Here is a 12,864-nt window from a genome sequence, read left to right as displayed (position 1 = left end):
CATTATTATTATTCTTGTTATTCTTGTTATTATTCTCATGGTTGAAACTCTGCAACAAATCTTGGTCTACATACGCGGTGCCACCCGAAATCAAGCTCGACGATGCATAGCCCAGACAAACCACCTCATGACCGTCGTCACTCGCAGCAGGCACCAAGTGACTCAGACTACGCGGCGACTGAGCCCACAGCGATTGCAACGCTGGCGGACGACGACATCCTATCAGAGGCAGAGGCAGCCAGGCTGATTCGGAAAATCGACTGGCACGTCCTACCAATGCTATTTTTGATCTACGTTGTGGCGTTTCTCGACCGGTAAGTTGCCCCGAAAAGATGATGCTGTTGATGGCAGCAACGTATCCAGGTTTGACACCAAACGACTGCCTAGGTCCAATGTTTCCAACGCACTCACCATGAGCATGCCAAAGGAACTCGGCTTGACAGATCAGCAGCCCAACATCTCACTGGCTGTCTTCTTCGTTCCCTACATTGTATTCGAGATACCCTCAAACCTCTTGATGAAGAAGCTCTCTCCGCATGTGTGGCTCTCCCTCTGCGTGCTCGGCTTTGGCGTCACTGAATTGTGTCAGGGGTTTATTCAAGACTATAGTGGTCTGCTTGCAACCCGTTTTTTCCTGGGCTTCTTTGAGGCGGGCATTTTCCCGGGCAGTTTCTACCTCATCAGCTTCTGGTACAAGCGGGATGAATCTCAGAAGAGGTTCACAGTGTACTTTTGCTCCGTCATCCTTGCCTCGGCATTCGGCGGACTGCTGGCATCAGCAATTGCGAATATGGATGGCGTCCGTGGCAAAAGCAACTGGCGGTGGATTTTCATTTTGGAAGGCATTCTCACCGTCCTGGTCGCCGCCGTGTCCTTCTTCTGCGTCAGTGATTTCCCCAACGAGGCCTCCTGGCTTTCCGAGAGGGAGAAACAGGCGGTGCTGAGGAGGACGCGCGCAGAGGACGCCCAGCTGGAGGGAAAGATTACCCGGCGGGATGTCTTCAACTTCTTCACTGACCCCAAAAACTACCTGGGCGCCATCATGTATTTCTGTAAGTCCTCACCCCCAGACTGCCACGAGATGTGGCCGCTAAGCCCTACCAGCGGTTGTAGTCCCCGTCTATGCATTCGCCTACTTCACGCCAACCATCGTCAAGTCGCTCGGATACGACGTACTGCAGACGCAGCTCCGCTCTGTGCCTCCGTTTGCAGCCGCGTTCGGACTCTGCCTCGTCCTGGCCTACTTGTCGGACCGGACAGATCTGCGTGTGCCCTACGTGCTCGTCTCGGGCGCCATTCTCATCACGGGACTCGCCATCCTGCTCACCATACACGCCAACTTCTCGCTGCAGTATGCAGGGATCTGCTTGGTCTGTATGGGCGCCTTGGGCGCCGGCCCGAGTGTCATCTGCTGGTACCTCATGAACCTGACGGGGCACAAGGAGCGAAGCATCGGCTCTGCATGGATGATTAGTTTCGGTAACACGGGTGGCATCTTGGCCCCATTCGCTTTCCTACCGCACGATGCTCCATACTACCGCCTCGGGTACTCGCTGTGCATGGCAATCACCGTGTTGGGGATCGTTGCCACTGGCTGTTATGCCTTGCTTGTTCTCAGGGAGAGGCGCAGGCTGAGCAGAGACGGTGGAACCAACAAGGCCCATGTCCCGTCGCTGTGAAGAAGCAACTTGTGAGATGGTCCGGTTCCGGCGGAGGGGGAGCAATGATATGATGGCTGGGACGTAACAGAGCGTTGCACTGCGCGCGTGTTGTGAGGCGAAAAGTTGTATATATCAAAGTTGCCGCCAAGTACTTATGCAGGAACTATTCATAATGACCCGGTGGGAGTCTCTCTGCCACAGCAAGCACTACTTGCAGAGTCACACCTGTGCTTTTTATCTTTGGTGGGCGAGGTTGTTTGTACTGTGTGGTGATATTTTTTCCCATTGTCTCTTGCGACCCGCATTCCCAATGGCCGTCGAAAGCGGAAAAGATGTTATATCTCGGGATATCGAAGGTACATTGGCGTAAAGGACTAACCTGCAATATGGGCTGGACGTTATTGCTGACATCGTATTGTGCCGAGCATAGATGGCAACTTGGTAGCCCCCGCCGAAGTAGCATCAAGCTTGTCCAAGGCAAGTTGTCGCCCCTTGTGTTTGACTACTGGCCCAAAATGGCTGACCTGGGTTTTGTTCCGTCTCGACGGATAGGGTCGAAAAATATTCATCTCGGCGACTGTCATTCTGCTCAACTTTAATGTCACTTTGGGTTCCTCCCTCCCCAGCGGCGCGGCATCTACCCTGAATGACCATTTTGGCATCACGGAAAAGCTTCAAAAGCCGCTGCCTGTTGCTGTGTTTCTAGTGGGATATAGTGAGTGACCACCAAGAAGTAGTCTTTTTTTCCCTCACATCACGACCCCGTCACTCGAAGCCGTCCCCAAGCCAGAGCATGACTGAAACTTTCGTGGGCAGTTTTTGGCCCCATCATCTTTGCTCCCATGTCCGAGTCATGGGGGCGTCGACCGGCCTTTTTGATTTCCTTTTCCATTTACACAGCGTTTACTTTGGGATGTGCTCTGGCACCCAACTGGCCGGCATTTCTCTTCTTCCGCTTCATGCTGGGCTGCGGCGCGGCGGCGCCCCAGACAGTCTCGGGGGGACTGTTCTGTGATATCTACTCGGACCTCGGGCCTCGCGGCCTGGCGGTGACATTGCTTGGCCTGACCAGCAACGTAGGACCCCTCTGCGGGCCCATCATCTCGGGCTTCACGTCGACAAGGGTCTGGCAGTGGCAGTTTTGGTGTGCCCTCATTCTTGCCGGCGTCAACTGGCCCATGCTGCTGGCCATGCCCGAGACCTTCCCCCCCGTCCTCAAGGCTCGCAGCATCCAGAACGTCTCGAACCATCATCCATCGGGCACCCCTGTCGTTGGCAAAGCACCCTTCAGCCTCCGGAAACAGGCTAGAATCCTTGCCCGCCCGATTCGCCTCCTCTCCGAGCCGCTCGTCTTCTTCACCGACCTCTTCATCCTCTACCAGTACATCATCTTTTTCCTCTACTTCGGCGCATACCCCGTCATCTTCCGCGGCACATATGCCATGGCGGATGGCGTCTCTGCCCTGATGTTCATCCCGACTGGCATCGGCGCCGTTCTGGCCATCGCCATCTTTGTCGCCTGGGACAGGTTTCACAAACGCAGCGTCGAGAGGGGCAAGCCCTGGGCCTTGCAGGAAGAGTACAGACGGCTGCCGCTCGCATGCATCGGGGGGCCTCTTTTCGCCCTCTCCGAGTTCTGGCTGGGATGGACCGCTCGGCCGAGTATTCCGTGGGCTGTGCCCGCGCTGTCAGGGATCCCCCTGGGCATCGGCATCGACCTGACCTTTATGGCGCTTAACAACTACCTCACTGATGTCTACGGCATCTACAGCGCGTCGGCCCTGGCGTCAAGCGTCTTTACGCGCAATGTTTTGGCCGCCGTCATCATTCCTCTGACGACGTATCCGCTGTACGAGAATCTCGGCACCAACTGGGCCTGCACCTTGCTGGGGGGCCTGTGCGTGCTCTTGACCCCGATTTCGTTTGCATTTATTCGCTGGGGTCCTGTATTGAGGACTCGCAGCCCCTTTTGCCAGAAACTGGCTCGGGTGGACAATGGCAATCATCGTGGCAGCAACTTGGTGGCGCCTTGTTGACGATTGGTACTGAGAGCATGACAACCACCCTGTTGGTTCCCGCCAATTCGACTCGCCTGACTCCCAAACGCCTAACCAGCCATTTCAGTTGTTGGTTGTGTGGTGCGGTAGACGAATTCAACCGATGCAGAGAGGATACAATACGTAGTGTAACCCCACAATGATACGGCCCTGCCTCTCGAACGCTTGCAATGATTTCCTGTTTCCTTTTCCGGAAGACTGCATATGCGAACCAATGGCTCATATGTTGGGGTCGTGTGAGGGGACAGGTTAGAGGACTCGTGGTTGGATGGAGTCTCTGGTATTATCAACGCCCGATTTGCTGTACGAGTTGTCGCGCCCAACGAGCCATTGCCAACGGCCGGCGATTCTGTCACGGTTGCAGTTGCAACCCCAGACGCGGAGATGACCTGTCAATTGTTGAAACCACCACTCGCCTGCTTGGCTTCCCGAGTAACTGGTACTTGTGTCGGTCAAGCCCATGTGGAGGCATCATTTCCGACCCGTCACTTAAACTCCGGACAAAATCCACGACGCACGAGATGTCATCGGTACCAAAATGTGCAAAGCTATAAAGAACAAGGCCACAATAATACTACCGACGCCGCACTCTGCAAGCACCTGTCTGTAAACAAGTGTACCATGGGGCTTTAATGACGGATTGTCAACTCGGCACTTGTAACAGTGAGTGTGGCCGGGACAACTACCACGGCCACTTTGTGCAAGGTACTCATTATACCAATAAATTGAATATTCTAGGCGGTTGGTAGCCATCGGAGAATCCAAGATTTTGATGATGCGCGCCGGGCCGGTCAGCATGACTGGCTTCCAACGTTGCCAACAACTGCTACTGGGCGGTTGCAACTTTGAGCACCATGTACTCTGTACAATACAATACATACACACGGACAATTAGTTTCTGACCCATGTCCCTGCTTTTCGCTTCGACATTGTCAGCAGCCACGGCTCGCACAATCACTCGATCGTTTAACCTCCGAGATCGTCATCCTGATGTGCTATGGGTTCTCGGGCAGCGGCACAGCATCGGGCGGCTGATGCCACTCGAACCCGTCAGGGACTTGCACTGCTCGTTTCTTCAACCAGGACTGCAAAGCGTCCCAGTTGACGCACTTGTGTCGCGTGTTGCCGTCTGGGGTAGGCTGGTTGTGTTTCCTCACCCAGTAGTAAGGGATGATGCCCGGATCAAAGTTGCACATGAGCGTCTGGCGAATGTAGTCGATGCAGTGCTCGTAGTGTCGCTCATACATTTCCGAGGCGCCCTTCTTGTTTGCCTGCGTCGTGGGAAACGAGGCAATGTGGTGGTCTTGCCAGACAAAGTGCAAGCAATGTATCTGGTGCGTTCCCATTGCCACGGCGAGATAGCCGCCCCCAGCGGCCTCGGGAAACTGCACCGCGGTGAGGTTGTGCCCGATACGGGTGATGTCGTCGGCCGTGACGCTAATGGTTCCGTCTATGTGCATTGGACAAATATTAGAACCGGATGATTCTTTTGGATCGCGGAGGTAGGCCGAGAAGCAACTTGTGCGGCCGATATGTTTCCTTACATGCCATGAGATCTTGCCACGCTTGTTCGACCTCGGGAGTTGGCGGTCCTTTGTAAGGCGAGTCGTACCATAGAGACCCGTTGAACCTGACGTGCAAGTATTCCTCTTTTATCGCCTCATTTATCGGTGCTGTGTGATTCAAAGGTTAGTACTTGTGCACAGTAGCCATTTCGACTTTGTGGCATGAGGAGTTACAGTAGTAATTGAACTTTGACACGCAGCTTTGTCGACGTTGAATATAGGATACGGGCAGGATATATGGAATAAGAATAATGTAGGTGGCCACGATCGCTCCGTGAAACAAGAGCCATGGAGCCATGCGTCTCCAGTGTTGCGTAGACTGAGCCAGCTTTCGGAGTCGTTTGTCGAGGAGATAGCCATTGGCCTCGTCGTTATAGTCGTCTTCCTCGTCAAAATCTTGTTTGCGACTTTGCTCTGGTGTGTATTGTCGCCACAATGAGAAGAAATGTTTCATCTTGGAGACTTGGAGGCACAATCCCGAGGGGGGCCCAAACCGACTAGTAGCACAAAGGACAATGTGAAATTGTTTCTGATCTCAACATTGTCGACAGCCTGAACACGCACTTTTGGGGAGATTTTTCGGCATCGTTCTGCTTACACTTGGTACATGCATGCCGGGACGGGGTCAGCTAACAAAACGCATGATTCCAACATGTATCTTGACTTTGCGACTACAAAGTTCTGGGTCTTTCTGCTCCATGCAACCAGTCGGCCTGCAATGTAACTTCACAATGGGAAGGTCACGCAGTTGCCTGTTTCCGGCTGGCCATGCTACGTAAAAAAGGATATAAATGCCGTGCCTGGACGGGTTCTTGTGCTATGGCCCAGCATACTGTCGCTCCCCACAACACAAATAACCTTAACTCGTGTGCATAGCCCCAAACTGGTCTTTGCTTGTTGAGCTAGAGTCATTTCTTTACAGAATATCAACGCTAGCGACTATGCGCTTTATACTTCCCTTGCTCGCTACTCTCGCCGTGGCTGCACCAGCAGGTACGACACGCCCCTTCTCCGCAAAACTCGTGCATGGAAAGCTCTTGACTGACCAATATTCATTCAGGTGTTTTCGAGAGCGATCAACTCTTGACCATTGACAGAGATGGCAAAGATAGCTCCTACGATGTCAATAAGCGCGGCAATTTTGTGGCGGACCCTTTGCTCCATATCTCCGACGATGACACTGCCAGCTCATACGAACGCAGCAACTTCAAGGCAGACCCTTTGCTGGAAATCTCGGACGATCCTAATGCTTCGTCTTACAACTAGGGTCGCAATGGGTGTCAAAGCGGGTTCACTTGAACTATCCGAGGGGATGATTTGATGCCTGATGAAGACGTCTCGAGTTGACAAGCTGGTAGTAGAGCTTAGTGTTTATGAAGATTGAAAGAGAGAAAGAAAAGGTTGTTGAACCTGTTATAGGGGGCTCTCTTACTGTATGCAATGTTGGGTACATGAATTGTTAACACTCTCCTACAAATAGACGGCCCTCTCCTAGACGTGACACCACAAAGGCATCATTCACTACCAAGGTCTCGCCCAGTCTACAGCACATGTTTGTTACTGAGCACAGTCCTTTATCAACAGCTGGTACTGTAGTTGTGTCGCGCGCAGCAACTTGACACCACCAATCCAATAGAAAGTGAGTTGCTGCACGCCACTCGTCCATCACTGGCCGGAGGCAAAAAGCTAGCAGCCATCACCACATGCGACCTATAAAGCTCTAGACACCTCCGCATTGTTATTGAGGACACCCCACACGGCACTCTACATTGCAACACTTGAACAGAGAGAAACAAGGATCAAAGCAACCTCTTCCATCATGCCATCCTCGGCCACGATCAAAGCAAAGGAAAAGTACGAGGCGATGCTTGCCGCGGCAAAGGGCGACGGGGTTTCTCGTAAGTGCCATCGAAACCAAACCACCGTGGCTGCAACGGTTACCTATGATTTGAGCTAGACATGCCCAACCGCGTCGTCGCAACGAGGCTCCCGTCGACTGGAGGCTGCGAGATGACCAACTCCATCACCCGCAGGTCAAGCCAGAGCAGTGATGCCTCGCGCGCCGGCCGCTTTCGAACCATGATCAGAAACATGCTTTCGCCTCCCGCCTACTAGGATGATGCTGCGTACGGGTGGTGTAATACAGTTTGTTAATATACATCTCTCGAGATGGTTTGCTCCGATTCGGGATTCTCCATGTCACCTTGCATCGCGCCGTGTGTCGTTTGGCCGATCATACTACTACTAGTTTGCAAGCAGTCCCACCAACCTGCCATGGTAGACACGTTACGCATAGCATCTTTTGGCTGGACTTACCAGGGGTGACCGAGACACGCGTGGCGCCGGCGTGGGCACGCCTGGAATGAATACAGACTGAGACCATCCCAGGAGAGCCTAGTGAATGCCTGGAATTGGAAGGTGTAATGGCACTGTTGATAAGAAACAAGAAACTAAAGTCGTTTCCCCAGCCTCGGATAGGCATGTGGTATGCGTGCAAAATGGACCCCATCGCTGCTTGTTGGTGCCTGTGCTATTGCGTCTTCAAAGTAAATAGCCTGCCAGCCATTCTGGCAATCGCGGCTGCGCTTGGAGTTGCAAAAGCTTACATACCTTCGGGTGGTTGCCAGACGCAAGGCTGTGATTCTTGGTGCAACTAGCGCTGTTTCTCCCTTTTTAGAGTGGACCAACTTGACCAGATCAGGTACCTGGCTAGCGCGCTCTACACTCTAATATACCAAAGCATATTAGTGTATACTTCTCGGCGGGTAAAATAGGTGACTGTATTTCACCACCTTGTCCACGACTCCACGTGGCCCCGTGGCAGGAGGAACTCATGACTCCAACTCACTACGCTTGATTGTGTGCCCCGAGATGAGACGTCAACTGGTCAGATCCTCGTGGCCGACGGGGCGAATGAAACAACTCGAGCTGACGCAGGAACATTGAACGCTCAAGGACGCTTCGGCTATTCCCTGCAAAATCCCCCCACCAAACGGCTGAGGCTTACAAGAAAAAAAGCGTCTACGGCTACTCGGCATGTCGTGTGCCTTGTCACTTGATGCTCCTCGGTCTTGTCACGCAGAGGGAAGGGAAGATGGATGACATGACTTCATTCCTGTCCGTGTAACGTCTCCTCCTAAACATTGTGCTGTTTGGCCTGTATTTCAGCTGGTAATGCCATTCCACGTGCCGGGCTGAGGGCCTGGTATGTGGGAGGGCTCTTCGTGGGTTGGTTTAATGAGTGTGGTGAAAATCATATATAACGTGCCCAAATCGACGGCTGATCGACGGCCATGTATTGCGGTGATTGTACGTCAAGTTGGTAGTTTTTCCCTCGTCTGTATATACTACATCCTTCACCGTCTTCATTTGTATATATTATCAATATGCATCATCTACGCGCACTCGCCGGTGTTGGCCTTGTTGGCCTGGCGTCCGGAGTGCCCTTCACTGACAACATATCAATCAAGCCACGACAAGCACCCGGAGCGCAAAACATCGTCTACTGGGGACAAAATGGCGGTGGTACCATCGAGAATAACGACCTCGCGGCGTACTGCCAACCCAATTCCGGAATCGACGTTTTGGTTCTTGCATTTCTCTATCAATTTGGAAATGGCGGCAACATACCTTCAGGCACTATAGGTCAGTTTTTTTTTTTCTTTTTTAAAAAAAAAATTAAAAAATTCATTGCTCTCATGCAAGCCTAAGGCTTCTACGTCTCTATCTATTTAAAAACTACACCCATCAGTAGGCAGCAGGCTAGTCCTCTGTCCAGCTTTTCTATCCAATTTCCTTTTCCTTTGTTTTGTGCTTCCAATCTACTTTTCCCACGCAATGGATATTTCTCTAGCATACAGCGTAGCTAGAATGTCTGAGTTCTAACCTTCTATAGGTCAGTCATGCTACATCAGCACGTCTGGCCAGGGCCAGAACTGCGAAGCCTTGACCGCGGCCATACAAACTTGCCAGTCTGCCGGTGTCAAGATCATCTTGTCCCTCGGCGGTGCGACGAGCTCTTATTCCCTCCAGACGCAGGCGCAGGCCGAGCAAATTGGCCAGTACTTGTGGGATTCTTACGGCAACTCTGGCAATAAAACTGTGCAACGGCCGTTCGGTAGCAATTTTGTCAACGGATTCGACTTTGACATTGAAGTAAACGGTGGCAGCAGCCAGTACTACCAGTACATGATTGCCAAACTACGCTCCAACTTTGGTTCGGACGAGGCCAACACATACTACATAACTGGTGCGCCGCAATGTCCTATCCCCGAGCCAAACATGGGCGTCATCATCAGCAACTCCGTCTTCGACCATCTCTATGTCCAATTCTACAACAACAACAACTACACCGTCCCCTGCGCACTGGGAATCAACGGCAACGCCCCCTTCAACTACAACAACTGGACGTCCTTTATTTCCAATACGCCCTCGGCCAATGCCAAGGTCTTCATCGGCGTGCCGGCCTCGCCCCTGGCGTCGACGGGGACGCCCAGCGGCGCGCAGTACTACGCCACGCCGGACCAACTAGCTGCCATTGTTGGTGAATACAAGGGCGACGCCCATTTTGGCGGAATCATGATGTGGAGCGCTGGCTTCTCTGATGCCAATGTCAACAACGGGTGCACGTACGCACAGCAGGCCAAGAATATCCTCGTCAACGGAGCGGCTTGCGGATCGTCAGGACCTCCCATTCCTACTCCAACAACTACTCCGGCCACAACCACTCCCACGACGGCATCCTTCGACTTTCTCTCCGACGGCCTCGCCTACCGGCGGCACAGTTCCCCAGTGGGGTCAGGTGGGTTTGACACCAAAGTCCCGTCTATGCTCTTGGAGGAAGAAAAAAAAAAACTTGCGCGGTAGCTCACGCAGTAGTGACGTCTAGTGCGGCGGCGAGGGCTATTCTGGTCCCACCCAATGCGTTCCCCCTTACAAATGTGTCAAGCAAGGGGATTGGTGGTCGTCATGCCGGTGAAGTTGGTAACCAGGCGGGTCAAATCTATAAGGCAGATTCGATCGTGATGGAGTATGCTGCAAGGATCTCCCCTTTCACAGCAGTCATGTTCTGTGTACCTTTACATTCGCACATATAAAGAATTACAAGTACAAACTCGTCAATTGACTTTCCGATTGGACGCTCTACCCTATCTAGATGCATCTACGCTTAGGTGTACACACAAAGGAAAACTGCTTTTGCCATTGAAATTTGAGATGCTCGCCCGTCCCTTAAATCTTGCCCTTGACCAACTCGTCAATTTGAGTGGTGAGGTCCTCGAGCTCAAACTGGGTTCGGTTGCCAGCGACGGTGCCTGGAACCTTGTTGGCGGCATCCATAAAGTACTCAATGACGCCGTAGATCCTCTCCTTGATCTGGACAGTGGCCACGGCAAAGCCCTGCTTGCTGATGTACTTGCTGGGGATGAGCTTGACAAACTCGGCCGACTTCCAACCGTCCTTGGACACAAACACATTGGTTCCCTTGCCGCTGAGCTGAGTCAGGAGAACCTTGCCGCCATACTTCTCGGGCAGGTAGACGCCGTCGTCACCGGTCTCTCCGGTCAAGCCGCTGACGGGAATCTCGACGCGCTTTCCCTCACCATCGCGCTTTTTGAAGCTGACCAGCTTGTTGGCCTGCGCGTCATTGACGATGAAGAGGTCGCCGCTGGCCACAATGCCGGTGAGACCGGCCTTGATGGGCTTCTCACCAGGCCTGGTGTAGTTGCTCTGGTACCAGAGTTTGGCCTCTTGGCCGTTGGAGTTGACCTTGACGATGGCACCGGGATACGTGCAGACAACAAAGGTGTTGCCGCAGTTGTCGTGCGCCATATCCTGGCAACCCGAGTAGGCTCCCTTTGTCACATCGTTGAGGTTGATTTTCCACAGTGTCTCTGGCTTGCCGCTCAGGGCGACCTTGTAGAGGAAGTTGTCGCCGGTAACATTCTCGCCCTGGGTATCAAAGGCGATGCCAGCGTTGATGGCAACTGACAACTGATTCTGCTTGGGGTCAACCTCGACGCCGCTTGCGTGGAACTCGGGCTGCAATGTGCGATCAAAGGTGATGATGTCTTCGATGCGGTTCTGGTCTGCGTTGTAAACGGCAACAGAGGCGTTATACAGTACGCTAGATGAATGAATTCTGTTAGTCCCACTCACGTTCCCAGCAAGCAACATGGGCAATTTTTGTGCTCTAGTAGACATACCTCATGTAGGTCTTGCCATTGGCCTTGTTGAAATCGGCACTCTCAGGGTAGAGCTGGAAAGAGTCGATGATGACATCGCCGTTGGCGGCGGTGTTGGCGTTGTTGGCGCAGTCGGTAGCTGGCAAAGCATTGGCGACGGCACCCAGCGCTGTCAACGAAGGAAGGAGTCCGGCGCGCATTGTGAATGTATGGTAATGAATGAGGAGTTTGGGCTAAAGAAAGTAATGAGTGGAATGATGGTGCTGAAGTGTTTTTCAGAGTCGGTGTCGTGATGGTGATGTATTAAGCCCCTGGGTTAGGAGGAGACATTCTCAACAATATATATCCATTCTATAGTCCATAATACAGCATTCATCTTCACAAGGCAGCCTTCCTTGAGTCGCCAACCTGGCTGTGTAAGCCGAGTGGGAGCCAAGAACCGCCAGGCCAGTCGAACTAGTTATGATCCGCGCCCAAAGCGAGTGGCTTGAGTCAGCACGGTACTTGAAGATTGCTGTGCCACAACCCGAATCAAGCAAATGGCAGCTCTGTGGGGTCCATGCTGCGTGATGAAACCTTGTTCAATCGAGGCAGTTACAAAAAGGTGGGATGAACAAATGCGGCTACTATCAATCTTCAGCCCCTGTTGCCAAGCAGCCCGGGTGCTCGCCCTTTGCTCATGGACCATGGGTGCTCCATGGTCTACGCGTAATGCGTAGCCTCTCTACTATGGAGAATCTTACGATTATGCCGCTCGCATAAAGTGCCTCATTGCGCCGAAATGAAGTACGCTGCACAGATGCCATGGCTATACGCACCTTTATGACCAGTAGCTTCGCCCAAGGTCAAGAAGGAGAGTGACGTTACAAGGGTAACACGTTGCCATCGTGCATAATACCCAGGATTTAAATACAAGACGTGTGGGATTCACTTACAAGAGATGTCTTTTCCTCTTTTCAACCATACATTCATCAACGCGAACATGCTGATCAATATACCAGATACAAGCATGCTTATACGATTCATCAAGAACACTCAACATTAACCTCTCGTCCTTTTTCGAGTCAGGTGCCAAAGTCTCAGAATTTGCCCCCAAGTGGGCGCGCGAGTTTCAATATGCGGCCCGGTTGTGTCGGTCGCGCCCGTTGACTAATGATGAACATGTAGTCCCGGTGGGATCAGGCGGGTACTTTCTCTTTCTGTCGTTCTTTCTTCCGTATTTTTGCAGGGAATAACATAACCATAATTCTTAACCCCCAACTCAATCACAACCCCGGAGGTTGACGCGTCGCACAATGCATCTCAATATGGAGTCCGGAGTAGAGTCTGGCAGATTGTCTGCCTACCAAGAAGTATTACACTAAGATACTGTGGCATTTTATACTATGGAGCGCGATAG

The 12,864-nt window shown here is 52.4% G+C and overlaps 7 protein-coding genes across 7 annotated transcripts; 5 read left to right on the top strand and 2 right to left on the bottom strand.

Annotated features, from left to right (window-relative positions):
- Positions 1–102: 102 nt before the first annotated feature.
- Positions 103–1,679, top strand: TNA1_5 (transporter; the record flags this gene model as incomplete). Its single annotated transcript, XM_066120771.1, has 3 exons — positions 103–314; positions 388–1,052; positions 1,105–1,679. 3 exons carry the CDS (start codon positions 103–105, stop codon positions 1,677–1,679), a joined length of 1,452 nt encoding a protein of 483 aa, XP_065974099.1.
- An 824-nt stretch (positions 1,680–2,503) lies between these two features.
- J3458_015452 (uncharacterized protein) lies at positions 2,504–3,697 on the top strand (the record flags this gene model as incomplete). The annotated part of the gene is made up of 1 exon (XM_007814715.2): positions 2,504–3,697. One exon carries the CDS (start codon positions 2,504–2,506, stop codon positions 3,695–3,697), a length of 1,194 nt encoding a protein of 397 aa, XP_007812906.1.
- A 1,016-nt stretch (positions 3,698–4,713) lies between these two features.
- J3458_015451 (uncharacterized protein) lies at positions 4,714–5,737 on the bottom strand (the record flags this gene model as incomplete). Its single annotated transcript, XM_007814714.2, has 3 exons — positions 4,714–5,168; positions 5,263–5,391; positions 5,458–5,737. 3 exons carry the CDS (start codon positions 5,735–5,737, stop codon positions 4,714–4,716), a joined length of 864 nt encoding a protein of 287 aa, XP_007812905.1.
- Positions 5,738–6,224: 487 nt separating this feature from the next.
- On the top strand, positions 6,225–6,549 carry J3458_015450 (uncharacterized protein; the record flags this gene model as incomplete). Its single annotated transcript, XM_066120770.1, has 2 exons — positions 6,225–6,276; positions 6,344–6,549. 2 exons carry the CDS (start codon positions 6,225–6,227, stop codon positions 6,547–6,549), a joined length of 258 nt encoding a protein of 85 aa, XP_065974098.1.
- Positions 6,550–7,102: 553 nt separating this feature from the next.
- On the top strand, positions 7,103–7,398 carry J3458_015449 (uncharacterized protein; the record flags this gene model as incomplete). The annotated part of the gene is made up of 2 exons (XM_007814713.1): positions 7,103–7,181; positions 7,241–7,398. 2 exons carry the CDS (start codon positions 7,103–7,105, stop codon positions 7,396–7,398), a joined length of 237 nt encoding a protein of 78 aa, XP_007812904.1.
- Positions 7,399–8,669: 1,271 nt separating this feature from the next.
- On the top strand, positions 8,670–10,308 carry CHI2_2 (Chitinase 2; the record flags this gene model as incomplete). Its single annotated transcript, XM_007816560.2, has 3 exons — positions 8,670–8,928; positions 9,179–10,084; positions 10,172–10,308. 3 exons carry the CDS (start codon positions 8,670–8,672, stop codon positions 10,306–10,308), a joined length of 1,302 nt encoding a protein of 433 aa, XP_007814751.2.
- A 113-nt stretch (positions 10,309–10,421) lies between these two features.
- Positions 10,422–11,949, bottom strand: J3458_015447 (uncharacterized protein). Its single transcript, XM_007816561.2, has 2 exons — positions 11,487–11,949; positions 10,422–11,407 (listed from the first exon to the last, which is right to left on the bottom strand). Exons 1-2 carry the CDS (start codon positions 11,663–11,665, stop codon positions 10,513–10,515), a joined length of 1,074 nt encoding a protein of 357 aa, XP_007814752.1. The 5' UTR covers positions 11,666–11,949; the 3' UTR covers positions 10,422–10,512.
- Positions 11,950–12,864: the final 915 nt, after the last annotated feature.

Source organism: Metarhizium acridum (assembly GCF_019434415.1).
Source record: "Metarhizium acridum strain ARSEF 324 chromosome Unknown scaffold_356, whole genome shotgun sequence".
Taxonomy (NCBI): domain Eukaryota; kingdom Fungi; phylum Ascomycota; class Sordariomycetes; order Hypocreales; family Clavicipitaceae; genus Metarhizium; species Metarhizium acridum.
The sequence above is the reverse complement of the archived record's forward strand: the minus strand, read 5'-3'. Positions and strand labels throughout refer to the sequence as shown.

What these genes read in the sequence shown, in the direction of transcription:
- J3458_015447 (XM_007816561.2), bottom strand. Translation starts at nt 11,665, where the DNA reads ATGCGCGCCGGACTCCTTCCTTCGTTGACAGCGCTGGGTGCCGTCGCC. An exon ending in AATGGCAAGACCTACATGAG is followed by an intron (nt 11,408 to 11,486) that starts GTATGTCTACTA and finishes TCATTCATCTAG; the next exon opens with CGTACTGTATAACGCCTCTG.